The 26,817-nt window shown below is 36.1% G+C and overlaps 1 protein-coding gene across 1 annotated transcript in view; it reads left to right on the forward strand.

The window, feature by feature from the left end:
- DNAH7 (dynein axonemal heavy chain 7) overlaps positions 1–26,817 on the forward strand; it is a 326,128-nt gene that overhangs the window by 14,230 nt on the left and 285,081 nt on the right. The window contains exons 3-7 of the mRNA XM_069070242.1: positions 6,972–7,074; positions 8,069–8,216; positions 21,590–21,668; positions 24,929–25,109; positions 26,567–26,642. Of these exons, the coding sequence (XP_068926343.1) occupies positions 6,972–7,074; positions 8,069–8,216; positions 21,590–21,668; positions 24,929–25,109; positions 26,567–26,642 (587 nt within the window). The remainder of the gene's footprint in view (positions 1–6,971; positions 7,075–8,068; positions 8,217–21,589; positions 21,669–24,928; positions 25,110–26,566; positions 26,643–26,817) is intronic.

A 26,817-nucleotide genomic window follows, 5' to 3' on the forward strand; every position in this document is an offset into this window, starting at 1 on the left:
TCAAAACAGCTGTGTATAAATCCCCAAAGAAAAATATGAATTGGTCAAAGGCCCAAAAATAATTCCTGAAAGAGCTCAAAAAAGGATTTTTAAAATCAAATAAGAGAGAGAAAAGAAAAATTGGGAAAATAAATGAGCGATGCAAGAAAAGAGAATCAACAGCTTGGTAAAAAAGGCACAAAAAAGTACGAAGGAAAATAACGCCTTTAAAACCAGAATTAGGGCAGAGGCCTGGAAGACGATGGGGGCCAGTGCAGAGGTTCGGATGTCAGGGTGCGTAGAGAACCTGACAAGGCCTGATCAATGTGATGACAAGTTGACCCACCAACCGCAAGGGCCATTGCCAGGCCTATCACTGCAGGGTGGGGACTAGGTGGAGCTGGCTACAGAACCCACAGAATGACAGAGAGAAGCTAACCTCCTGCTGAAGATAGTCTAGCAGGCCGGCAGGAAGGGGCCAGCACAGCACTCTGGGAGCTGAGGCCAGCCCCATGTGAGCTGGAGGTTTTAGCCTCAGAGTGGCAACAATAAGCCGGCTGGAGGGACTTCAGATCACCAGCAGCTGTGGCGGTTTGCAGAATTAGCAACCCATAGATGCTAAGGACAAAGTGAGAAGTCAGTGCAGTGTGGACTTTGGGACCTGGGAATTCTGGAGTGAGGTCGGCCTTTGCCCCTGGGGTGAGAAGAGGCTGAGGTGCTGCAGCAATGCAGCCACCACCACGTGGCTACTTCAGAGCTCCTGGTGGGCAGATTGCAGGGGGAACCAAGCCACCAGTCTGAGAGGTAATTATTCTTGCTTTAACCTGAGTGGGTCTGGATTGCACTCTAGGGTGGAGGTCCTGGGGTGTGTGACCAGTTTGCCAGAGAGTGGGGAGGCTTCAGAGAAGGCATCCAACTAATAGCTCCAGCAGCTGAGAAAACCCCAGCAAATGGGAAAAAAATCCCCTCTCTGGTAGCAGAGTTCTACTGTGGCAAAAAGCTAAGAAGTCAAGTAATTGAGTGGCAACATGAGCAAACTAGGGAAACAAAGCAAGCACAGTAATCCAACTTTGCACTCCTTTTTGGTGGACAAAAAGGATCAAACATGGAACAGGAGGAAGACAGCAAAATCAGAACTCCTGCACCAGAAGCTTTCAAGAAAAGAATAAGCTGCTTACAGGCCATAGAGGAGCTTAAGAAGGATTTTGAAAACCAAATAAGAGAAGTGGAGGAAAAATTGGGATGAGAAATGAGAATGAGGCAAGAAAATAATAAAATGAGAGTCAACAACCTTACTAAAGAAAATAACACCTTAAAAAATAGACTAACTCAAATGGCAAAAGAGGCTCAAAAAGCCAATGAGGAGAAAAATGCCTTAAAAAGCCAAATTTGCCTGATGGAAAAAGAATCTCAAAAGTTCACTGAAGAGAATCATTTCTTCAGAATTAGACTGGAGCAAATGGAAGCTAGTGACTTTATGAGAAATCAAGATACTATTAAACAGATCCAAACAAATGAAAAAAGTGAAAGGCAATGAGAAATATCTCATTGAAAAAAACCACTGATCTGGAGAATAGATCCAGGAGAGATAATTTTAAAAAATATTGGACTACCTGAAAGCCATGATTAAAAAAAGAACCTAGAAATCATCCTCCAAGAAATTCTCAAGGAAAATTGCCCTGATGTTTTAGAACCAGAGGGCAAAATAGAGGTTGAAAGAATCCACCAATCACCTCCTGAAAAAGATCCCCAAAAGAAAACTCCTAGGAATGTTATAGCCAGGTTTTGGAATTCCCAGATCAAGGAGAAAATATTACAAGTGCCCAGGAAGAAACAATTTGAATACTGTGGAAACACAATCAGGATAACACAGGATCTGGCAGCTTCTACATTGAGGGATCTAAGGGCTTGGGATATGATATTCCAGAGGTCAAAGGAACTGGGATTAAAACCAAGAATCACCTACCCAGCAATGTTTCAGGGGAAAATATGGTCATTCAATGGAATAGAAGACTTTCAAGCATTCTTGATGAAAAAACCAGACTTGAGTAGAAAATTTGACATTCAATTACAAGAAGCAAGAGAAGTATGAAAAGGTAAACAGGGAAAAGAAATCATAAGGAACTTATCAAAGTTTAACTACTTACATTCATACATGGAAAAATGATCATTGTAACTTATGAAACTTTTCTCAGTATGAGAAAAGGGTTGAAGGGAATAGAAATGTATATATGTATACATACATATGTATGTCTATATAGGAGGGTATATGGGCATATGAATGCATATGTGAGAATGTGTATATATGTGTACAGGTATACATAGAGGGTACAGGACCAGTTGAATAGGAAGGTATGATATTTCAAAGGTGAAATTAAGAGGTGAGAGAGGAATATAATGAGAGCAGATGGGAAGAGATAAAATGGGGTAAATTATCTCATATAGAAGAGGCAAGGGAAAACTGTTACAATGGAGGGCAAGAACAGGAAGGCAAAAGGGCATGAGTCAACTGTATTTTCAATGAATCTGGCTTAGGGAGGGAATCACATACACACTATCTCACCTTATAGGAGAGCAGGGGGAAAGGGGATGAAAGGGGGAAGGTATGATGGAAGGGAAGGCAGGCTGGGGGGGGGAGGGAAGTTGGAAGCACTCACTTTTGAAAAAGGATAGGATCAACGTAGAAAATAGAACAAGTGTGGGGTGGGATGGAATGGAGGGAAATATAGTCAGTCTTTCACAATATATCCACTATGGAAATGTTTTGCATGGCTACACATGTACAGCCTATGTTGAATTGCTTGTCTTCTTAGTAAGGATGGGTGGCAAGGGAGGTAGGGAAGGAATCTGGAATTCAAAGGTTTAAAATCAAATGTTTAAATGTGTGTATATATATATATATATATATATATATACATATATATATATATATATATATAAAATTGTTATTATTTTACATGCAACTGGGAAATAAGATATTATAATAATAATTATAATATAATAATAACTGGGGCATAGAGATCCACCATGCTCTACTGGAAAGTTGGAGGGGGCATGGGGGAAGACATAGGAGAGAGAAGATTGGGGAGGGGATATTCAGTAGGATGGCTCTTTTGGGGTGATGGGTAGGGGAAAACTGGGGAGAAAATTTGTAACTCAAAATCTTGTGGAAATGAATGATGTGAACTAAAAAAAGAAAATTTAATAAAATTTAAAAAAATAAAATAAAAACCAGAATTGGACAAGTGGTAAAAGAGGCACAAAAATCCATTAAAGAGAAGAATACCTTAAAAAGTAGAATTAGCCACATGGAAAAAGAGGTACAAAAACTTATAGAAGAAAATAGATTCCTTAAAAATTAGAATTGGGCAAGCAAAAACTAATAACTCTATAAGACTCTAAGAAACAGTAAAATAAAATTTTAAAAATGAAAACATAGAAACAAATGTGAAATATCTCATTGGAAAAATAACATGGCTAATATGGAAATATTTTGCATGACTCTACATATATAATGTACATTAAATTACATGCCTTTGCAAGGAGGTGAGAGAGGAGTGAAGGAGAGAATATAGAACTCAAAATTTAGAAAAAAATTAATTTGGGGGGGGGGAGGCTAGGTGGCACAGTGAATAATAGAGCACCAGCCCTGGAGTCAGGAGGACTTGAGTTCAAATCCACCCTCAGACACTTAACACTTAACTATCTGTGTGACCTTGGGCAAGTCACTTAACCCCAATTGCCCCTCCTAAAAGCAAAAAAAAAAAATTAAAAATTTTTTACATGTAATTGAGAAAAAAATTAAATTAAAAGCCCCTATGTTCAAGACTCTCTTCAGTTTCTAAAGATAAAAAAAAAAAAGCAAATATTCTTTCCCCCCAAGGAACTTGCATTCTTCTGAAGGGAAACAACTACTATACAAACAAGTACATATACAGGATAAACGAGAAATTTTAAAGATTTTAAAAGTTTCAGATATAAAATCCTCCCCAAATATTTTTAATCCATAAGATTGCCTATTGATTTGAAATTCAAGATGGTTTTACTTGGCACTTTGAAATGCATATATTTCATCAATCTCAAGTGTACACTGTTTCAAATAGTTCAAAACTATATAAAAGTCTTACCTAGAGAAATTTAAGAAAATGTCACTTTAGTTTTTTAAAAACTACTGCCATTTGAAAACTTAGACCTTTATTTGAATATTAATGTTGTTGCAGTGGTTTAGACTAAAGTTTTGTTTCATTTTAAATTTTGGATCTTTACTTCCCCAACGGCAACTACATTTGTAATGAAGAATGAAGCACACAGTGTCTCCTAATTCTTTTGAGCTGAGGACCTAATTCCAATCTTTTTCTTCATCATTTTTGCATCATCCCCCATTTATTTTGCTCCCTATCATGGTCAATAAGTCTAGCCTTATCACATGATCTTATTGTTGAAAGAGACCTCAGAACTTTCAAATACAACTGATACCTTAAGGAGTCAAGTATGCCTTCAACCACAGGCCAGACTTTGCTTAAGCCCTCCAGTGAAGGGGACCCCACTGTTGCCCAAGGCAGCCCATTGCACCTCTGAATATCTTCACCTTTAGGAAGCTTTTTCTTACGTTAGATCTAAATGTGCCATTTTGGCAAGTTTTACCTATTACTACTAGTCTGTTCTTTAGAACCAGTCAGAATGATTCTATTTACTCTACTTACATGGTAATTCTTCGTTATTTGAAAATAGCTATCATGTTTGCCTTAAGTCTTTTCCTTTTATACCTAGATATTCTTAGTCCTTTCAACTAATCTTCAGATGGTATAATCTTTAAGCCATCCTGGTTGCCCTCTTCTGTATGCTCTCAAGAATATCGGTTTTCTTCTTAAAATGCAGTACCCTGAGCTAAGAAATAAAAAACTGCAGATGTCACCTGACCAGGGCAGAGCACAGTAGGACCATCACTCTGTGGTCCTAGACACTCCACCTCTGCCAATGCAGCCATGTCCCAACATGCTGATTCTTCCTGAGCTTTCAGTCCTCTGCAAGACTATAAAGGGAAAGTGAACATATATGAAATTATGGGCCATCCTTTGAGAAGCCCTAAAATTAAGAGTGGCAAGATGGGGGCAGCTAGGTGGTACAGCAAATAGAGCATTGGCCCTGGAGTCAGGAGGAACTGAGTTCAAATTTGGCCTTAGACACTTGACACAATTACTAGCAGTGCGACTTTGGGCAAGTCACTTAACCCCAGTTGCCTTCCAAAAAAAAAAGAATAATGATGGGTGAAAATTTAAAAAAAGGTGGGGGGAGGGTGCCTAGGTGGTGCAGTAAATAGAGCACCGGCCCTGGATTCAGGAGGTCCTGAGTTCAAATCTGGTATCAGACACAACACAAAAACTAGCTGTGTGACCTTGAGCAAGTCACTTAACCCCAATTGCCCTCAAAAAAAAAAGTGGCAAGATAAGGGACTATTTTTGAACTTATTCACTTCAGGATCTTATGATATATTTATTCTGGGGTTATAATATTTAATTCTTGTGGCATTCATCTTTGGTAATTTTCCTTATCCTAATTATTCACAGCGCCTAGTGGAAGGGAAGGAGAATTAATAAATTGTTTGGTAGTCCTTATAATAATAGGGTAGTATAATATACTTTTTGCACTGAATGGTATTTATTGGTAAGACAAGATTTCTTTATTCTAAATTATATGTAAGGGACATATAGGTAGTAGTAATGGTGGTAACAGTCATTTGTTGCTCAGAGGAATTTATACAAGGAATTATCACTGAATGAATTCATTTATTTGCCCTCCTAACTGTATTGTAGAAAGCTCAGAGAAAGACCGTTTTTTGTTGGTTTTTGGTAGATTGCATGCAGTCTTCATAAGTCTGAAAAATCTGAGAAGGTAGTCTCCTCTATGTGGTAGGCATTCTCTTGTTTATTTTTTTTTAAGTCTGCTTTTTTCTTGTGTGTATTTTCTTTATCCCTCTTCTCTCTCTGCCTACCCATCCTTTGGTTGTGGTTCCTGTTATTCAGTAGGAACACTGAATGCAGAGGATATCTCAACCCGTTGTTGAGTTGTTTCAGACTTTTTGTGACCCCTTTTAGGGTTTTCTTTTTCTTTTATAAATTACAAGGTAGACCCTTTATTACAACTTTAAAAAAACTTTCATTCATATATATACAACATCTGAGAGACAAATATGGAGGAGGGGAAAGGAAGGAATATAATTATAAACTGTCATATTTATTGCTATATTACTGATATGTGCAAGACAGTTCTCCAAATCTACTTTAAAAAGTTAGGATTATTTAAAATAATCCAGCCAGCTGTTTTGACACTTATATAAAATTACTTTTTAAAAAAATGGGAAACAGAACAAAAACCATTCATCCATTTGTGGGTTTTCTTGGCAAAAATACTGGAGTGGTTTGACATTTCCTCCTCTAGCTCATTTTACAGATGAGGAAACTGAGGCAAACGGGGCTAAGTGACTTGCCCAGGATACGGTGAGTGCCTGAGGCCAGATTTGAACTTAGAAAGATGTCTTCCAGTCTCCAGACCCAGTGCTCTATTCACTGCACCACCTCGCTGCCTTTAAGGAATAAAGTAAGCATATGATCAGCAGTAGCTGTTTAGGGGAATTCTAGAACTTTAGCAGCAAAATGTATAGGAGCTAGAATGTTGAGGGACCCATTTACACTAGATACCGATTCTATATATGGAAGTCCAAAAGACACAAATGCCAGCAATTAAAGCTCCTTTTTCAGGCCCTAAAGCATTATCTGTTTGAACCAACAGCAGTTATTTTGGTAATATGTCTTACAACTTTCACATAGATAACTTGATTCTAGAAGGTCCATTCTGTTCTTCCAGTAGCTGTCAGTTTCAGTTACTTTAAGTCTGTTTTGAAGAGACTTTTCAAATGATGATTTTATGATCAACTTAAAATAGACTCATAACTATACCATCTTCTCTTAAAGATTCTATTCATTGTTTTTTAGGTAAGTACTAAGCCCCAGTGGCAACAGGCAGCTCCTTCATTCCATTTGAGAGCAGATGAGAAAAATGAAAAAGACTTTGCTGTTAAAAATGAACGAGCTCCTGGTAAGATCCTCATTTCTAACTTACATTTAAGGAAATTTCTCAAGGAAAAAAGATGATGTAAAATATGGTCAATAAAGCAATAAAACTGGGTCACAGTCATGGAATTTTACCTAATAGAAAAAATCCATCTAAATGTCTTCTCTCAAAAAATAAATGATCCTATCTACTAATTTTTTCAGATAGTTATAAATGCCATAAAAGCTGTTATTTTAGGAACCATGATTTGTAATACTACTTAGTCACAATGCAAGTAGAGCTTTCTGAGAATTTACATATTTTAATATTCTTTGCATGAAAAGTTAGAATGTTTTTCCTTAGAGAGATTTTACTAAAAAATAGAAAAATTTTCTAAAAGTCATAGTTCATGAAAACATTTTCCACTATTTCTACTCTTATTGCACATCAAATATCACTAAATCTAGAAGTAATGATCAAATATAGTTCTCTGTATTTTCTGAAATAGTTTCATATTTTGTTTTATTTACAAGTTTTAAATTTGAAAGATTTTAAGCATAATAAAAGATTATGTAGATAACACTGAAAAATGTTCCAATTTTTTGCATATTTTAATTTTGTTGTTTATTGTGACTCTCAGGAATGTTGAAGAATTTATTGAAGAATTCAGATAGTTATTGACATTGAAGAATAACAACTATTTTGTCAGGGCTCGTGCCATTATTTGTACAACATATACAACTGTGTGATGTGGTATAGTTACTCTCCACAGAACACCATTACACTTTGTACCTTAAATTATACCTTAAATAGTGATTAGTCATGACATATTTTCTTTAAATAACATTTTGCTTGCAATAGATTAGATTTTAATTGTGAAAAGACAAAAATAAAAAGAATGTGAAAGCAAAAGACTTATTTGTATTAACTTACAGATTATCAAACCATTAATCACTTTTAAAAATAGCATTTTATTTGAAATATTTAAATGTGTCAATTATAATTGTTTTAGTAACCATCTACTCTGTATATATTTAAGCGGAATTCATGGAACATGTAGCAAAAAAGGGCAAAAAACGGGAACAGCATTTTGATGAAAATCTTCCTGGACCATCTCCAAAAGGAAAAGGCAAAAATCCCCGTAAAGAGCGTGAACATTTTAGAAGTGCTCTTGTTAACATAATTATGTAAGTCCAATGAATTGTTATAAATTTGTTTTTATAAGTCAAAAGTAGTGGAAAACTTTGGCAAATTTTTTGACAAATTTTTAAAGATGTAAAACCAAAGGATGTGAAAATGTGAAGATACATTATCATCAGATATTATATGCATAAAAGCATTACATGCTAGCATCTGGCCTTCAATATATTTTAAGTGTGTAAGGGCTCATTATTCATAGCAGCATTATTCAAACCTAGCTAATTCATGGTTAAACTCCTAAGAGGTGTGGACACCCTAAATATCCCATAGTGCTTTATGTTGGTTGATGAGAGGAATTGTGAGAATTTTGGTGGTGGCCACAAATTTTGTTGGAGGCTTATGAGAGATCCTAGCATAGGTTTCTTCAACATGCCCACTTAGAGGCCATGTCTGCTTAGGTTGATGGGCTAATAAAGGGCCTATTAAGCGGGGAGAGTGGCAATGTGAGAAGGGCCTGGCCTAAGTGGCCTATTTTGGGGTGCTTTCAGAGAGCGTCACAGATGCTCTTTCTTTATCCTTTGCTTAATATCTACTAGTCCTGTTGTTCCTTATTTTGTTTTTTATTGTGACTCTTAGGAAGGTGTTAGCATTGAAGAATTCAGGAAGTTATTGACATTGAAGGATAATGACTATTTATTTTGTCAGGGCTCATGCCACTATTTATACAACATGTACTGGTATAGTTACTCTCCACAGGACTCCATTACACTTGCAGATATTCTCTGACTGGAAGGATGAAGTGATGGCAGTGGATGTCTGCACAGGGCAAGATGGGACACTGGAGGCACCATAAACATGCTTTAGAGTGGCAAAAAGAACATTAGCAACACTAATTTTCAATAATTTACTACAATTTATGGGTACAAAATACTCGAAAGGTCTTATTAAAGATTTGGACTTTCAAATATCAAATAAATATTTTGGCAGAGAGTAAACATTTTTTTAATGTTTTTATGGTTTTTAGAAATGTCTTTTAGTGTTAATTTTACTTTAGTGTCTTTCTTTTGTTCTTACTCAGTCTTATGGGTTCCCAATTGCCAGCAAGGAGTTTGATTCACTTTATATTGTTGACAACTCCCTGAAGACTTATTGTAGTACAGGAGGTTGGGGAATAAAGACAATTGGGGATTGCAATTAAAAAACCTGTATTGGTATGCTGTCATCAGAGATGAGATATACCAGGAATCCCTATCTATTAAAGTACAATTTAAAAAATTATGTGTGACCAACAGTCTTTTTCAGATCACAGACTTTGTTCTTTGTTTGATGTTTAATCTATACTTGTATCCTATTGATGTACCTTCCTGATACAGACTCCCAGCCTGAACTACATACTGTTATCTGCTGCTTGGACCTTCCAAAATTTTTATGGTCTATCCTTATGACTTTATCTGATCTCTAGATCCTGGCAGTTCTTATTCTACCACTGACCACGTATTAGCTATGAAAGAAAGGGGAGGAGAAAGACCAAAAAAATGTCAAAATCCTGGGCATAGAGAATTCAGGAGAGTAGAAATGTTGAGGGATGTAAATATATAAAACAGAAAAGCCAACTAAAATGAAAGATCTTAGGAAAAAAAGAAAGAAAGAAATGCGAGTGGTAAAGAATTAAGATCTGAATGTATTGCGTTTATAAAAAAAATTTATATGTACCTAATTGGCATTTTTGGCTTATTTATGGTAGAAAAAGAATTTTAAACATGCATATATTTGTTATTAAAAACATGAGGATTGAAAGAGATAACTAATATGAAAGCATTTCAGAAATATAAAGCATTATTATAATTGTAAGACATTTTGCTATTAAATTTCTGAGTTTATTAGATTTTTTGCTCAAAGATGAACATTTTAGATCTGATTTCTGTCAAATAAGCAAGCTACATTAAGGTGCAGTACCCTTAACAAGAAACCAGTGATGCAAATGTGGATTTCTAGCAAATAGCATTGAAATTTTTATGAATTTGTTTCCTTTAGGAGATTAAATAGTTTTGCCCCAAAATAATGTTGACACTGGAAATAGGAGCCTTCTTGATAGCAAAGTTAACATCAGGTTAAAGTGAGGTAGGAAAGTTAAGTAAAGTCAGTTCAGATGTTTATTTTCAGCTTATCAAAATCATTATCAAGCCAAGTGCATGCAATCATGACATAATGAATATTTATTTGAAATCTCTGGTCATCTGAGGCGTCTGTTTCATCATGCTGTTAAGGGATTCTATTTAGTTTATTTCAATAGATGTTTCTTGGGATTTTACTATGAAGAAAGCATTATGATAAATTCCAGGCATACAGAGAATCCCTCACCTTGAGAAGTTTACATTTATTGGTGAGATACAACAGGTCTAGAGATAGATGAATGCAAAACAGTTTGATGAAGAGAAAACATTAACAGCTGTGGGGTGGGAAGGGAATCAGGAAGTGCTTCACATAAGAGGTGGTATCCATGCTGAAGGAAGATCAAGATTCTGAGAGGCAGAAGTGAAGGATGCTGTTCAGATGTGGTGCACAGCCTGTGGAAAGGCAAAGAAATTGGAGGAGTGCTGAATTTGAGGAAAAGGAGGTAAGCCAATTTGGCTGAATTGTAGAGTGAGGTAAGGGTAGTAGGGAAAAAAATAATATGAAGTAAGTCTACTAAGGCAGGATGGACAGAAACTGTTGTTAAATGTACTTAATACCAAAGGTTTTTGTGCATCTATGGTCAGAACTATAGTTGAAAAAGATCATGTAGAAGAATATAAAAGATTTGTGTGTGTGTGTGTGTGTGTGTGTGTGTGTGTGTGTGTATGTAATAATGAATCAGAATGACACTGAAAAACTGAGAGGTCCAAGAATCTTGTGGATTTTTTCCTTTAGTGTCAGAGAGAGGAAGAATCTCAGAATTGCTCTCTAAGATGAGACCATATTTAGTGTAAGCAGTCAAGGAAAGAGCTAAAAAGAGAGTATGAATGACCACCTTATGTCTTGAATGTAGTGTAGAATAAATATTTGTTGAATGGATGAATTAATAACTAAATGGTTAATGGAACAGGGGTTGGAGAGGGGAGTACCAGATTTTGATCAGAAGCAGAAGCCAACGTGTAGTTCTACCATGTAGGGATAGTAGAAGTCAACCTCAGGAGGGAGGTTGGGAGGAATGTGAGTTGCCTTTGGCATCATCTGATTAGAAGTAAATTAGTTATGTCTTAACCCAGAATTGGAAGCCCCTGTTAAATTTATTCCCAGCATATTCTACAAAGGGGCAGTTAGTTGGTGCAGTGGATAGCGTGCTGGGCCTGGAGTCAGGAAGACTGATCTTTCTGTGTTCAAATCCAGCTTTAGACCCTTACTAGTTATGTGACCCTGGGCAAGTTACTTAACCCTGTGTGCCTGTAAAATGAGCTGGAAAAGGAAAAGGCAAACCATCCCAGTATCTTTGCCAAGAAAACTCCAAATGGGATAATGAAGAGTTAGGCATAACTGAATAACAAAATATTCTAGAAAGTTTTCTGTTCACTTACCTTGTTTCCTTCTTGGACACCTAGCCTCTAGATTTATAAAATACAGAAGTAAAATATTGAAAAGAATGTCTTGGAAAGGGGTTCAAAATATACTAAAAGTGAAAAAATAATAATAAATCACAAATGAGTCATATAGTGATTTAGCCTTGCTCCATACTACCCCTTGTGTATTTGAGAGAGTGGCTTAACTTTTCTTGGCCTTATTTTCCACATTTGTAAAGTTAGTATGTTGAATGTAGATCAGTGCAATAAAACTCAAATAGAAATGGGAGCCACTAAACCCTATATAAAGATCTCTGAGGGATACATAATGACTCAATTTTAAAATGTAATGTTATTTGTTTTATTGTATTTTTGTTTATTTTGTTGAATATGGCCCAATTACATTTTAACCTGGTTTATTGTAATTGTAGGCATTGCAGGTGGACCACAGTGGACACCTCTGTACCAGATGACCTCTAAGGTGTTTACCAGCTTTCGTCTCTGATTTAATCTCTAAAAAACTCCCCTAAATGGGGTGGCTAGGTGGCGCCATGAATAGAGCACCGGCCCTGGAACCAGGAGGACCTGAGTTCAAATGTGGCCTCAGATACTTAACACTAGCCATGTGACGTTGGGCAAGTCACTTGACCTCAATTGCCCTGCCCTCCCTCCTCCAAAAAGAAAAAAAAAAAGACTGAAGTATTACTTAAGAGAAACAAATAATGGACAATATACATTATTTTCTGTATTTTTTATCTTTTTGTCCCTATCATTTTGTTTCTGTCATCTATATCAGGACAATGAAAGAGAAAAGGAGAAAATGAGTTGGATGGGGGAGGAAGAAGAAAAGGGATAGAAGATAGTAGTAGTGGAGTTTGGAAGGAGTTAGAAGAAAAAAAGTATTGAGATAGGAGGGGTAAAGAGAGGAAACAGAAATTGAGTATTGAGTTGTGGTTGGTGATATGTCTCAAATTAAAATGCTGAAAATGAGGTGATATATAAAGCTTTAGAAGAAAAAATGGAACTTCCTCCCTACCTCTTTAGAATAGACAAGAGAGTGTGAGGTTAAAAAGAATAACAGCAGTGAAAATAGCAAAGATAAATTTCCACCATTTTGCCTCATGTAGGCAACCTTACACCATAGTTTGTTGAGTAAAGTATATTATTGGTTAACAACATTAAAATACATCTGTAAATTCTGTTTTATATGTAGGCCTTCAATATTAGTGGCTTATTGAGGAGATCCACCATTTTCTAGTTGTTGGGATAAATTCAAGCATGATTAATTTCTTCTTTAAACATATCATGATCATATTATAAAGCCTGGCATGAGTTACCTTGTCACAATTTGCTTTAAATTTAACTTACTCTTTTTCTATTTAACTTCACCTTGAAATGTTACAAAATAAATGTTCTGTGAATGAGTGTTTTTTACTGTGGATTTTTTTTTTAACATTCTGTGAGCATGTTATATAGACTATGAGTTAAGATTTTTTATAGTTGTAGATGACTTTGAAAGAAATGTCACTACATTAAATTATTGAGAGAGCTGGGAACTGAAGGTTTAAGTTAATAAAAGCTCAAAATCACTGCCTCCAAAAATGGCTTAAAATGAGATTTAGGGCATTGTTTGGAGATTTATTAATTTTAAAAATCGTTTTTGTCTTTTTTTTTCTTGTGTATTTCTGATTCTCTACAGTTTGAGAAGAAAATCAATAAAAATGTTTCCCATATATACTATTTTTTGTTTGCTCTGTTCAGTAATGGCTGATGCCAGCTGGGATATTTTCAAGCAGAATTCACATTGCCCTTGCTATGTCTGACAAAGGATTGAAAAATGAAGGCCTAGTGATGTGTGCTTTTTAACCACTGGATGACATGAGAAGAGAATTTGCTTGTACTTGGTCCTCTTGTTGACCATCTGCCTTTCAAACTCACCTTTGTTGTATCTCTTCCTCCCTCCTACATTTTCTGAAATGTAGCAATAAATTAATGCTGTAATGTCTGCCTAGTCTTCAGAACTTTAGCCCCAAATCTGAAATCTAGAAGGCTATCCTTAACATAAACTTCTTGACATAATTCATTTAATCAGAACATCTTGTACACAGCATTGTGTTAGGGATTGTGGGGAGGGTGGAGCTACATAAAATATGGCTTTACTCGTCAAGGAATTTATTTGAAGAGATTACATGCATGTGAATAACTCTGATGCAATTTTTTTTATCAGTGCTGTGAGTCATTCAAGCAAATTGCTGTATGATTTAAAAGGAAACCCCTTTTGGTCAGGGAAGTAAGAAGGGTTTAATGGAGAAGTAGTATTCCATCTGGATCTAGCAAGTCATCTGTAAACTAGGTTTTTGCCTCAGGTACTTACTAGCTGTGTCACCCTCAGTAAGTCTTTTAACTGCTGTATGCCTCAGTTTCCTCAGTTGTAAAATGGGCATAATAACAGTGTCTATCTCAAAGCATCAGTGTAAGGATCAAATGAAATAGTATTTAAAGCACTTAACATTAGTACCTGGTAGGGGCAGAGTCAAGATGGCAGAATAGAAGCAGCAACTCCCCTGGGCTCCGGCTTCCACCTTCCCCAAACCATGTAAAAAGAGGACTCTAAACAAACTCTGGAGCTGCAGAACCCACAAAACGACACAGAGAAGCTAACCTCCCACTGAGGACAGCCCGACATCCCGGCAGGCTGGCACCAAGCAGCCAGCGCAGCACTCTGGGAGCCCAGCCGAGCCCAGCCCCACACAGAGGCTTTAGCCCCAGGGCGGGCCTGACTAGCTGCAGGCTGGAGGGACTCCAGATCAGCAGCAGCTGTGGCCATTTCCAGATTTATCAACACATAGATGCAAAGGACAAAGTGAATGGTCAGTGCAGTCTGGACTTTGAGACCCAGTAAGTGGGAGTGCGTGGCTTTTGCCCCCAGGGCAAGAAGCCACTGAGATGCTGGCTGGCTGGCTGCCAGCCAGCGCCACGTGGCAGCTTCAGCTCCTGGCCTGCAGAGTGTAGGGGGTCTAAGCACCAGTCTGAGGGGTAATTGTTCTTGCTTTAACCTGCTTGGATCTGGATTGCAGTCTAGGATGGAGGTCCTGGGGTGTGTGTCCAGCTTGCCAGAGCATGTGGAGGCCTCTAAGAGGGCACCCATCTAATACCTCCTGCAGCTGAGAAAACCCCAGCCTTTGGGACAAAAGCTCCCCTGTCTGGTGGCAGAGTCCTACTGTGGCAAAAAGCCCAGGGGTCAAGTTACTGAGAGGCGACATGACCAGGCAAAGGAAACAAAGCAGACAGAAGATTCCAATGTTAGACTCCTATTTTGGGGACGCAAAGGAGCAAAGCATGGAACAGGAGGAAGACAGTGAAGTCAGAACTCCTGCACCAAAAGCTTCAAAGGAAAATACGAGCTGGTTACAGGCCATAGAGGACCTTAAGAAGCAGATAAGAGTGGAGGAAAAATTGGGAAAAGAAATGAGAACGATGCAAGAAAATTACTAAATGAGAGTCAACAGCCTGACTGAGGAAAATAATACCTTAAAAAATAGACTAACTCAAATGGCAAAAGAGGCTCGAAAAGAATGCCTTAAAAAGCCAAATTTGCCAGATGGAAAAAGAATCTCAAAGGCTCACTGAGGAGAATCATTGCTTCAAAATTAGATTGGAGCAAATGGAAGCTAATGACTTTATGAGAAATCAAGATGCTGTTAAACACATTCAAACAAATGAAAGAATAGAAGGCAATGTGAAATATCTCATGGGGAAAACCACTGACTTGGAAAATAGATCCAGGAGAGATAATTTAAAAATTATTGGACTACCTGAAAGCCATGATCAAAGTAAGAACCTAGAAATCATCCTCCAGGAAGTTCTCAAAGAAAACTGCCCCGATGTTTTAGAACCAGAGGGCAAAATAGAGGTTGAAAGAATCTACTGATCACCTCCTGAAAAAGATCCCAAAAAGAAAACTCCTAGGAATATTATAGCCAGGTTCCGGAATTCCCAGATTAAGGAGAGGATATTACAAGCAGCCAGGAAGAAACAATTTGAATATTGTGGAAACACAATCAGGATATCCCAGGATCTGGCAGCTTCTACACTGAGGGATCAAAGGGCTTAGAATATGATATTCAAGAGGTCAAAGGAGCTAGGATTAAAACCAAGAGTCACCTACCCAGCAAAACTGAGTATCATGTCTCAGGGGAAAATATAGTCATTTACTGGAATAGAGGACTTTCAAGCATTCTTGCTGAAAAAACCAGAGTTGAATAGAAAATTTGACATTCAGATACAAGAAGCAAGAGAAACATGAGAAGGTAAACAGGGAAAAGAAATCATAAAGAACTTATCAAAGTTGAACTATTAACATTCCTACATGGAAAAACAATAATTGTAACTTATGAAACCTTTCTCAGTAGTTGAAGGGAATAGAAATATATATATATATGTGTGTGTGTGTGTATATACATATATATACACACACATATATACATATGTATGTCTGTATATGAGGGCATATGGGCATATGAATAAAAAAAACATAGTACTAGGTATATATAGTAGGCACTATATAAATACTTATTCCTTTCCCCTTTTTATGTTATCTTATTTGAGCTCTCAATAAAACAAGGTAATTTCTCTATCCCATTGACCACAATGCTGTTTCAAAATTTGTGGGGCTTTTTTCAAACCACTGTAATGGTAATGTAATTTGAATTTGAAGATCCCTTTGTGTTGGTAAAGGTAGCAGGTACTTAGCACTTAGTAACTGATCAAGCCTCTGTTGGGGAAACAGAAGGTATGAACTCCTGTCTCTTGTTGCCAATGTAACAGGAAGGGGTTGGCTGAAACAGGAAGAGAATGCTGTGTGTATATAAGGAAAAGCCCCAGAGAGAAACAGTCAGAATTTCTTGAGACCAGCATCTGGTGACAGAGCAGCTACAGAAGAAAGAATGGAGAACTGAGCCAGAATTTCCTGAGCATTTGTGGTGGTGGAGCTTCTTCTGAACAGGAGCCCAGGAGAAGACTGAGGAAGCAGAAGACAGGAAGCATGACTGGGATGCTGAGACTTTGTCTGTCTGTGGCTTGGTTGAGCCTTGAATTCCTGGGAGCAGAAATTGTGAAGGATTTGAGATGGACTGGACCCTGTGAACTTCAGTGTGGAGCAGGACCTACCCAGAGAGCTGGACAAGGAACTGGGAGCTGTCTGCCAGCAAACTCAGGTGACAGTCTGGTGAATCCAGGTAGAATCTGGGACCATGGAAGGAGATCCAGGGAATCTGAAAACAGGCTCCAAGTCAAGATGAAAAGACCTCTCTGTGGGTACTAAGTAATGATGAAATTGTAGTTTACTAGTGACCTAGGGGTGGAGGGTTTGTGTATTATACTTAGTAATTGATTGCTGAATAAGTGACTGAGTTAACTTAAGTGTGCCCCATGAATGGAAGACTTTGACTATTGTACTTTGAGATGATTGTTCTTTGTTCTAAATATTGTGACCACTATGTGGCCATTTTAATGATAAGCTGTTTGTGAATATAAGTTGTAATATTGTGAATTCTGCACCTTGATTTTGCTTTGATTTCTTATGGAATAAATAGAGTGTTTACTAAACTGTGTAATCAGAACCTTAAAAGCTATTCACAGTAGCATTCTTCTGGAAAGTTTCTGTGCATGGCATTACATCTAATTAGTAATTTTATTAGTAATTAATAATTAGTATTTTAGTATTAGTTAGTAATTAGTATTTCCCCCCTTTCTCAATACTTGTATATGTAGAAAGGCAGGGAATTTCCCTCCCAACTTAAGTTCACATATTTAGATCAGAGTCTATAAGTTATCATAAAGAGCAAAATTGGAGCTAAAGAATTTTCCTATAGGCCCAGCACAATTATCAATAAATCCTTAAAACATTTGTGGGTATTATAGGGCATTAAATGAGAACAACTACCACCATATAGGAAATATTTTGAGATCCCTGATGATAAGATTGGATACTGAAAGACAGTTACTTGAAAGAGGAAGCAGCTTTACTGAATGTTACTCCCTCGTAGCAGAGAAGAGGTAAAGTACAAGTTAGAGGAGTAATCTAGAAGGGTTATTGTATATCTTTTGTCTTTATAATTTCATAGTTTCATAGTTGAAGATTTAATAGTTATGATTTCCACATGCTAAAGCACTTTGTGTGCTCTCTGGTTCTATATTGTTTCTCAATGTGTTTATTCTGGGAAGTTATCTCTGATCGGGCCCAAAATGGTGCTAAGTCCCCCAGCCCCTCTTCTGCAGTGCCTTAAAGCCAGTCAGTGAGTTAACAAGCATTTATTAAATGCTTGGGGATGCAGAGAGGTAAAAATCACTACACCTGCCCTCAAGGAGCTGACATCCTAAGGGAAGAGAAAACATGTAAATATCTATGTACTAAGAAGATAGATATAGATATAGCTATAAATGCTCATATGTGTGTGATGGCTTTTCATATTTAAAAACTCCTGTTGTTCATTCACGCTGACTCTTTGTGACCCTATTTGGAGTTTTCTTGGCAAAGTGGTTTGCCATTTCTCCAGCTCATTTTATAGATGAGGAAACTGAAGCAATAGGGTTGAATGACTTGCTCAGGGTCCCACAGTAAGTGTTTGAGACTGAATTTGAATTTGGGAAGAGGAGTCTTTCTGACACCAGACCTGGCACTCTATTAGAGATTGCTGATTGTGCATTGGATGGAATGCTGGGCCTCAGATACTTAACTAGTTGTAAAATGATGTTAAGAATAGCACTTACCTTGCAGGGTTGTTTTGTGCATTGCAAGAAATATTTGTAAAAAGCATTTAGTGTGGTGTCTGGCACATAGTTGGCACCATATACATAGATGTTTTTTCCCTTCCTTTCTTTATTTCATTAACTTGTTCTTTAATTTTTTGTTATTGATTTGTCTTCATTCAGTTTATTTTATTTTATTTTTTTATTGCTCTTATATTTTGAACCCTAGATGTCTTTCTATAGTTTTCCTAATTGAGCTTTCATTTCCTAAAAATTATACCATTAAAAACTGAGTTACAATTTTCCTTTAATTCCTATAATATCTTTGCTATCCAACTTTATTTCTGTTTTAGTATTTTCTTTTTTCCTGTCTCAGTGTTTATCCTTTGTTTCAGAGGAAATTTAGCCTCTTGTATATTTTACATAAAATAATTTAGTAGGTAGTAATTCAGTTCTACATCTCAAGAAACAAGCATACAGCTCCACACTCCTAAAGTCTTACAACAGGATTTATTGTCAGTAAATCATAGATAGTACAGAAATACAAAAATACAGGGTGTCCCAAAAGTCTTAGTGATGTTTTAAGCAGCTTCAAGCATGACTAAGACTTTTGGGACACCCTATATTACAAAGATGTTGGTGCTAACAAGCTTTGCTTTATGCTCAGTTTCTTATCTTTCTTTTCTGGTCTTCATAATGTGTAAATCAGCAGAGATGATAGTTCAAAAAGCTCTAGCCATATCCAGAACTACACGTTGGGGTCTATGTGGCAAAATCAGTTAGGTTTTATTCTTAAGAAGGACAGGGGAACAAAAACTTTTAAAATGTGCCAATCAAGCATAAACATCCCCACTCACATTTAAATATACCAGTAAGTCAATTAAAAAGCATTTATTAAGCTTGTTAATGTGTTCCTGTAAGCTAGAAAAGGATGCACCTAAGGATTTGTAGAATCCCTTTGGTTTCACATGGATTCATCAGTTTCTCTATATTTTTCTGTCTGCCTGTCACAAATTTTCCCTTTGAGGGAAGGAACCTATTTGGACTTGATCTGGGAGTGTTATCTATAGGCTTCCATTACCCTAAGTACTTGGATCTGAATGTTGTTGTTCATCTAGTCCTTTTGAAGAGGACTAATGACATCCCACGTGATGTCTTGACTTGCCAGTGAATTGGATTTAAATGAGGCAGAGTTGTGCAAAGTTATCAGCCTTTACTTTTTCCTGCGGTCATGAAAGTCTGGTGACAAGACAAAAGTCAAGAGCACTGGCGGCGTCCTGGGATGCAGTAGATGACCTTTGTACTTTCAATGTCTGACCAAACTCCAAGAACTCCACAGTGACTGCTTCTGTCACCTTCATGGCTATTGGAACAAATTGTTCTCATCCACCCATCCTTCTGGGGAAGTTGTCATATGCTTGGGTAGACATTTCCCCAAACTCACTGCCAGGTCCTGAGGCCTATAGGTTACTCTACCTGGCTTAGCGCATCTGCTGAGACAATTTACCAAGGAGCGGCCCCTGTGCGTGCTACAGCTTCTGGGAGCCAGAGCTGGGAGTTGGTTGAAAAGGTAGAGACCAAAGGTGGGTGAGCACCCACAGCAGAGGTGCTAGGCTAGCGTTCCATGAATGCCCCATAAACCCCAAGGTAGAGTCTTGGGGAGTGCCACAGTTAGTAGGTATGATATGGATAATGAGATCATTGACTATCGATGTATATGCTCCACTTTATTACATGGAGGACCTTAGTTCTCTATAGAATTGTTCTGCCTCTTCATTCTGTGAAAAAACTGCAATAGTAGTGATAATGATAATAACTAACATTTATGTAGTGCTAACCAGGTGCCAGATGATGAAACATAGGCATGTTCACATTATTTTAACATTTTAAAAAATAAATTCTTGTCCTGATCACAGCAGATGAATAAGTGAAATTATATTTATTGTTGACTTTGGAACCAAGAATACTCCAACTCTGCCAAATCCTTTGTCATCCCCCACTATTTGTGCACCTTACTTTGCCTGTCTGGAGAGAACTTGGGAGCCACCCTTTCTTTTGTCTTTTACTTTTGTTCAAAATGAGAATGTGAAGATTGTTAGAATGCATGTTACTGAATAGTAATATCACATTCAGAGTATCTATAGCCTTTAATATTTACACAAAGTCTAAATGAAATGTTTTAGTCTTTAATTTACACATAGTTTAAATGAAGTGTTTTGGTCTTTTTATACTGTAAAAGCAGAAGGGGGCCACATAAGACTGAGGGGCCTTTCACATATTTTGGTTTCATGATTTGGAGGTTTACATAGGTGAAAAATTCACCACCATCCTTTTGGTACTACTTGGATAAGCTGCATATCAGAAAGCAGTCTCTTTGGTGCTAGGTCTTTTTAACAGAGTAGAATTTAACAGAACTTGAGCTTAATAGTTTCTGTGAAATGAAAAGACAGGAAACAAGAAATCTAGGGAGTGAAATATAATTGAAATATTACAATGAAATAAATAAGGATCACGAGCTTACATTTTAATTGGAAAGGATAGACAAGTTCCCCTTTAGAATTCCACTTTTCAAGGGTTACAGAGGTAGTAAAGAAAAATACAGGGCCAGAGTGTGGTTTTTTTTTCGTTTTATTGGTTTCTTAAAACCTTTCCTCTTAAGAGGAAAGAAAAGGAAAGTAAAAAAAGGAATACACTATGGAAGAAATGAGGGAGGAACTTCTATTTCTCAAAATCTGAGTGTGCCAGAAGAGTACACACTTGGAGGTAGAGATTCAAAGGGGGGGGGGGGAATAGATATCTTGGAACATGTGTCCCTGAGTGTTAAATAGCCAACTTGCAAGTGAACTTTTGGACAAATTCTCTATTTCCATTATTTCCTTAAATGAGATGTTTGGAGAAATGTCACCCATAGTACAAATTTCATGTATGTGTATATATATATATATATATATATATATATATATATATATATATATATATATATATATTTGTCTATAGATTTTTTCTTATAATTTAAACAAAATCACAACTATGATTTTATTTTTACTCTTGCCTTACATTCTAAGATAAACATTCTATATTCCCATCTTTCATTTTATATCAATTTGAATAGCATGTTTCCATGATTTTTCTAGGCAGCAAGACTGTGCCGCAGACAAAGCTTTAGTGGATGAAACTCAAACAGCACCAACCACTGTAGAGAAAGACATTTTGGTAAGGGACTACTTTCTTGATAATTATACTTGAGAAAAATAGGAACCTTTGAAAATATATACGCAGACTTCTTTCTGGAGCTGTCGGGCTCTGGTAGCACAAATTGAAGAATGATGTATGTAGGGTTGCTTTGTTCATGTAAATAGCTTTTCTTTTCATCTGGGTAGCACAAAGGCTATCTAAAACCAGGTTATGGAGTGAGAAGCTGTTTTCTTTTGTGTTAGAACCAGCCTCCATTATTTACCATTTAAAAATTATCATTAAATAAATTTACTTTTATAAGCAGAATATCATGGATTGCCTTATTCTTACACATTGGTAGTTTTCAATTACTTAGATATTTGAATTGGTTTCTAGTTATTAGAATTTTAAAAATGAAAAATCCTTTGACAAAATACAACACCTATTCCTATCAAAAACATTAGATGCATAGGAATCAGTGGAGCTTGTCTTAAAGTGATAAATAATACTATCTAAAACCATGAGCAAGCATTATCTATAGTGGGGATAAATCTGAAGCCTCCCCAATAAGATTGGGGTGAAGAAAGGATGTCTATATCACCATTATTCAGTATTGTACTGGAATGACTAGCTATAACAATAAAACAAGAAAAAGAAATAGATGGAATAAAAATAGGCAATGAGGAAACACAACTATCACTTTGCAGATAATATACTTAAAGAACCCTAGAAAATCAATTAAATTGACTAAAGTCTAGCTTAAACAATTAAGAACTTCAGCGAAGTTGCAAGATATAAAATAAACTCACACAAATAACCAGCATTTCTATATACTACCAACAAATTCCAGCAGCAAGTGATACAAAGCAAAATTTCTCTTAAAATAACTGCAGACTATAAAAAATTCTTGGGAGTCTACCTACAAGACCAATCCAGGAACTATATGAACACAATTATAAAACACTTCTCATACAAATTAAGACAAATCTAAACAATTGGAGAAATATTAATTGCTCGTGGATAGGCCAAGTTAATATAATAAAAATGTCAGTTATAACTAAGTTAATTTGCTTATTTAGTTCCATACCAATCATACTACCAGAGAATTATTTTATAGAGCTAGATAAAATAGTAACAGAATTCATCTGGAAGAATAAAAAGTCAAGAATATCAAGGGAATTAATGGAAGAAATGTGAAGGAAGGTGACCTAGCAGTTCTAAAATTCAAATTCTGTTACAAAGTGGCGGTCATTCAAAACAATCTTGTACTGGCTAAGAGTGGTGAATCAGTGGAATAGATTGTGCACACAGTACACAGTAGTAAATGATCATAGTAATCTAGTGTTTGATAAGCCCAAAAATTCAAATGTTTTTGGGTAAGAACCACACATTTTATAAAAATTGCTGGGAAAACTGGAAAGCAGTTTGTCAGAAACAAGGCATAAACTTATATCTTACACTGTATAACAAAATAAGGTCAAAATGGATAAATGATTTAGATGTAAAGGATGATAGCCCAAGTAAGCATAGTACCATAAGGGAGCATGAAAAGATTTACCTGTTGGATCTATAGAGAAAAGAGAGACTTTATGATTAAACAGGAGATAGAATCACGGAAAGTAAAATGGATAATATTGATTACATGAAATTAAAAGAAAAAAACTTCTGCACAAATGAAACTAACGCAGCCAAAATTAGAGGGGAAACTAGGAAAAATTTACAATGGTTCTCAAATAAAGGCTTCATTCTCAAATATCCAGGACTCTGAGTCAAAATTATAAAAAATAAACACCATTTCCCATTTGATAAATGGTCAAAGGATATATACAGGCAATTTTCAGTAGAGGAAGTCAAAACTATCAATAGTCACATAAAAATGTTTTAAATCACTACTGACTAAAGAAATGCAAATTAAAACAATGGAGGCACCACCTCGCACCTATTAGAAAGGCTAACATGCTAGAAAAAGATGATGGCAAATGCTAGAGGGGATATGGATAAAATTGGGAAACTAATGCACTGTTGGTGGGTTCTGTGAAATAATCCAGCCATTCTGGAAAACAGTTTGGAACTATGCCCAAAGGGCTATAAAATTGTGCATACCCTTTGACCCAGCCATACCACTACTAGGTTTGTATCCCAAAAAATCAAAGAAAAGGGAAAATGATATATTTGTACCAAAATATTTATAGCCACTCTTTCAGTGGTGGCAAAGAATTAGAAATCCAGAGGATGCTCATCAGTTGGACAATGGCTAAACATTTGATTATGATGGAATAATGTACTATAAGAAATGACAAGCAGTATGTTTTCAGAAAAAAACTTGAGAAGACATATGAACTCAAAACAAAGTGAACAGATCCAGGAGACCATTGTAAATAGGAGTAGCAATATTGTAAGGATGACCAACTGTGAAGACTTACCTACTTTGCATTATACACAGTTACAGCAATATTGTACAATGATCAACTGAATTTGGAACTCCAAATTGTAAAAACAACAAAGGTTAAGAATTGTTTTTATGTGTAATTGGAAAAATAAAATATTAAAGAGAGAAATTTTTTAAAAAGACTTAGCTGCTCTGATAAAGACAGTGATCCAAGACAATTCCAAAGAACCCATGAAGAAAAATGCAGTTCATCTCCAAAGAGAGAACTGATGCCTTCTGAATGCAAATTGAAGCATAGCTTTTTTTTTAAAACTTTCTTTATTCTCAATATTTTGTTTGTGTTTTCTTTGACAACATGGCTAATATGGAAATGTGTTTTGCATGACTTCACATGTATAGTTTAAATCAAATTGCTTGACTTTTCAAGGAAGGGGAAAAGGCTAGAGGGAAGGAAAGAATTTGCCACTCAAAATAAAAAAAATTATTGTTAAAAATTTTTTACATGTAATTGAGAAATATTTAGTGAAATAAGGAAAAATACATTTAAGAAATTTACCTTTCAGCTTGGATACTAAAGTGATAGTATCCAACAAACTGATTTTCCATACAACTTTCTCCATTAAATTCAGTTTGTGCTATGTTAAATACCAGTCCTGTATCTTTTTTTTTCAGCATAGTTATTACCTGAGAAGTTTTGACTTCTGTAAAACCTTAAATTTGAAAGAAAAATCCATTATATAATCCAATGTCATACAAGTTAGGGATGAAAATTACATGAATTTTAAAAATCTGTGAACCAATATCTCATTCTCTGAAAATTAAGTTTTGTTCAATAAAGCTATCTGCCCAGTAAAAATTATCCTTAGAATAGACAGTACTAAACTCATCTAGACTCTCTTATCTCTTGTAGCGGTACTATTATTATATCCACCATGGAATTGATACAGAACATGTAGCGCCAATGGAAGACTCGTGGCTAGAACATGTCTTGGAATTGGTCCCCAAACACCTGAAAGTACTCACTGACAGAATACTTGTACTATCAGATGAAATGAGAGAAGATTATCTTCTCAGTGTAAAAAAATCTATTGGTAAATTTTTGTTTTTTAAATTATTTTTATTCATCTTATATCTTTATATATATAAATATATCAGTATGTATTATATTACCAACCATGCTAGAATTTGTGTAGCTCTTTAAAAGGATAGTGTAGTAGATAGAAACTGAACTTAGTGTCAGAACTAGATAAAAGTCCCACTTTGACACTTAACATCTCTGTGACCCTGGGAAAAGCATTTCATCTCTGTGTTTCAAGCAACTCCCAAAGATCATATTATCATAGGATCGTAGATTTAGAGCTGGAAAGGACCTCAAAGGTCAACAATCTAGCCTTCTCATTTAATAGATAAGGAAACTGAGCCCTAGAGAGGTGAGTGATTTCCCCAGGGTCAATCACACAACTAGGCAAGTGTCTGAAGTGGGATTCCAGCTGAGGGCTTCTTGAGAGACATAGATCTGTCAACTTATTTGTTCCCATACCGTATTCCCTGCAATGTGAAAAATCACAATTCCTTCATTTATGGTGTGTGTGTATGTGTATAAAATGCGTATGCATATATATCTATATATGTATGTATGTATATCTGTGAACCATATCTTATTCTCTGAAAAACACACACATTATCTTCTAAGACAGGGGTGGGGAACCTGATGCATTGAGACCACATGTGGCCCTCTAGTTCCTCAAGTGTGACCCTTTGAATCCAAACTTAACAGAAAAAATCCCCTTAATAAAAGGATTTGTTCTGTAAAATTGGACTCAGTCAAAAGGCTGCACTTGAGGACTTAGAGGGCCATATGTAACCTCGAGGCCACAAGTTACCCACCCCTGTTAAGGGTTTAGAGAGTGTGCAGTATGTGAATGGAAGAAGTACTGATGAAGTCATGGATCTTGGAAGTATTAAAAAGATCAAAGTCTCAGGCATATGTCTTCATTGAAGAAGAGCTTTTTAAAACTTACATTTGCATATACTTGACACATTTATTAATCTTGTATTCATGTACAGTATTTCTTATGCCACTCATAGATTCATTGTAAGTCCTGGACAGATTTCATCAGTACCATGAAAGCAGAAACAAAAGTAAAAAGTTAAACCTGTTGTGTATCAGCAGTGGGTATTTTTGTTGATGATGGAGGGAACATTAGAATTCAGGATATAACTGAAGAAAATTACAAAAAGCTATTGTGCTGTCAAATCAACCTTTTTTTGGAGGACCTGTTATGAATAAAGCAGTATATTAGTTACTCAAAGTGATAAATATAGTATTGTGAGTTCCCTTCAAGGAATCTGTCTCTTGAGACAGATAAAGTTATAGTCTAGACACAGTCTTTATCAATAGACTTATAAAGATTACATTGTTTGACAGTAGACCATTCTTTAAAATAACTTAAGCATTTGCTTTTAAAGACCATTTCATTTTCATATTTGCGTTTAAATGCAGTATAAGTACAAGGTTGTTTACCAGAATGTCTTGTATTTTTTTTAGTCGATTTTGTTTTAAGAGATCCTAGGGAAAAAGAGGAAGACAAAAAGAAAGAAGAGCTACCACCTCATCGTTTAGAGTAAGAAAACATGCTTCATAAACATAGATTATATAGAAAGTAATGCGTGTGAATATCTACGTGTTTATATATCAAGGGTATTTCTCTTAATTCATTGTATGTATATGTCTCTTGCCCATATAAGGTTATATGAAATGTATATATAGAGGAAACATTAGGGTTTGAATATATGTTC

The sequence above is a fragment of the Petaurus breviceps genome, unplaced genomic scaffold (genome assembly GCF_028583685.1).
Source record: "Petaurus breviceps papuanus isolate PSGF00001 unplaced genomic scaffold, PetGlider_PUasm1.0 90804, whole genome shotgun sequence".
Lineage (NCBI taxonomy): Eukaryota > Metazoa > Chordata > Mammalia > Diprotodontia > Petauridae > Petaurus > Petaurus breviceps.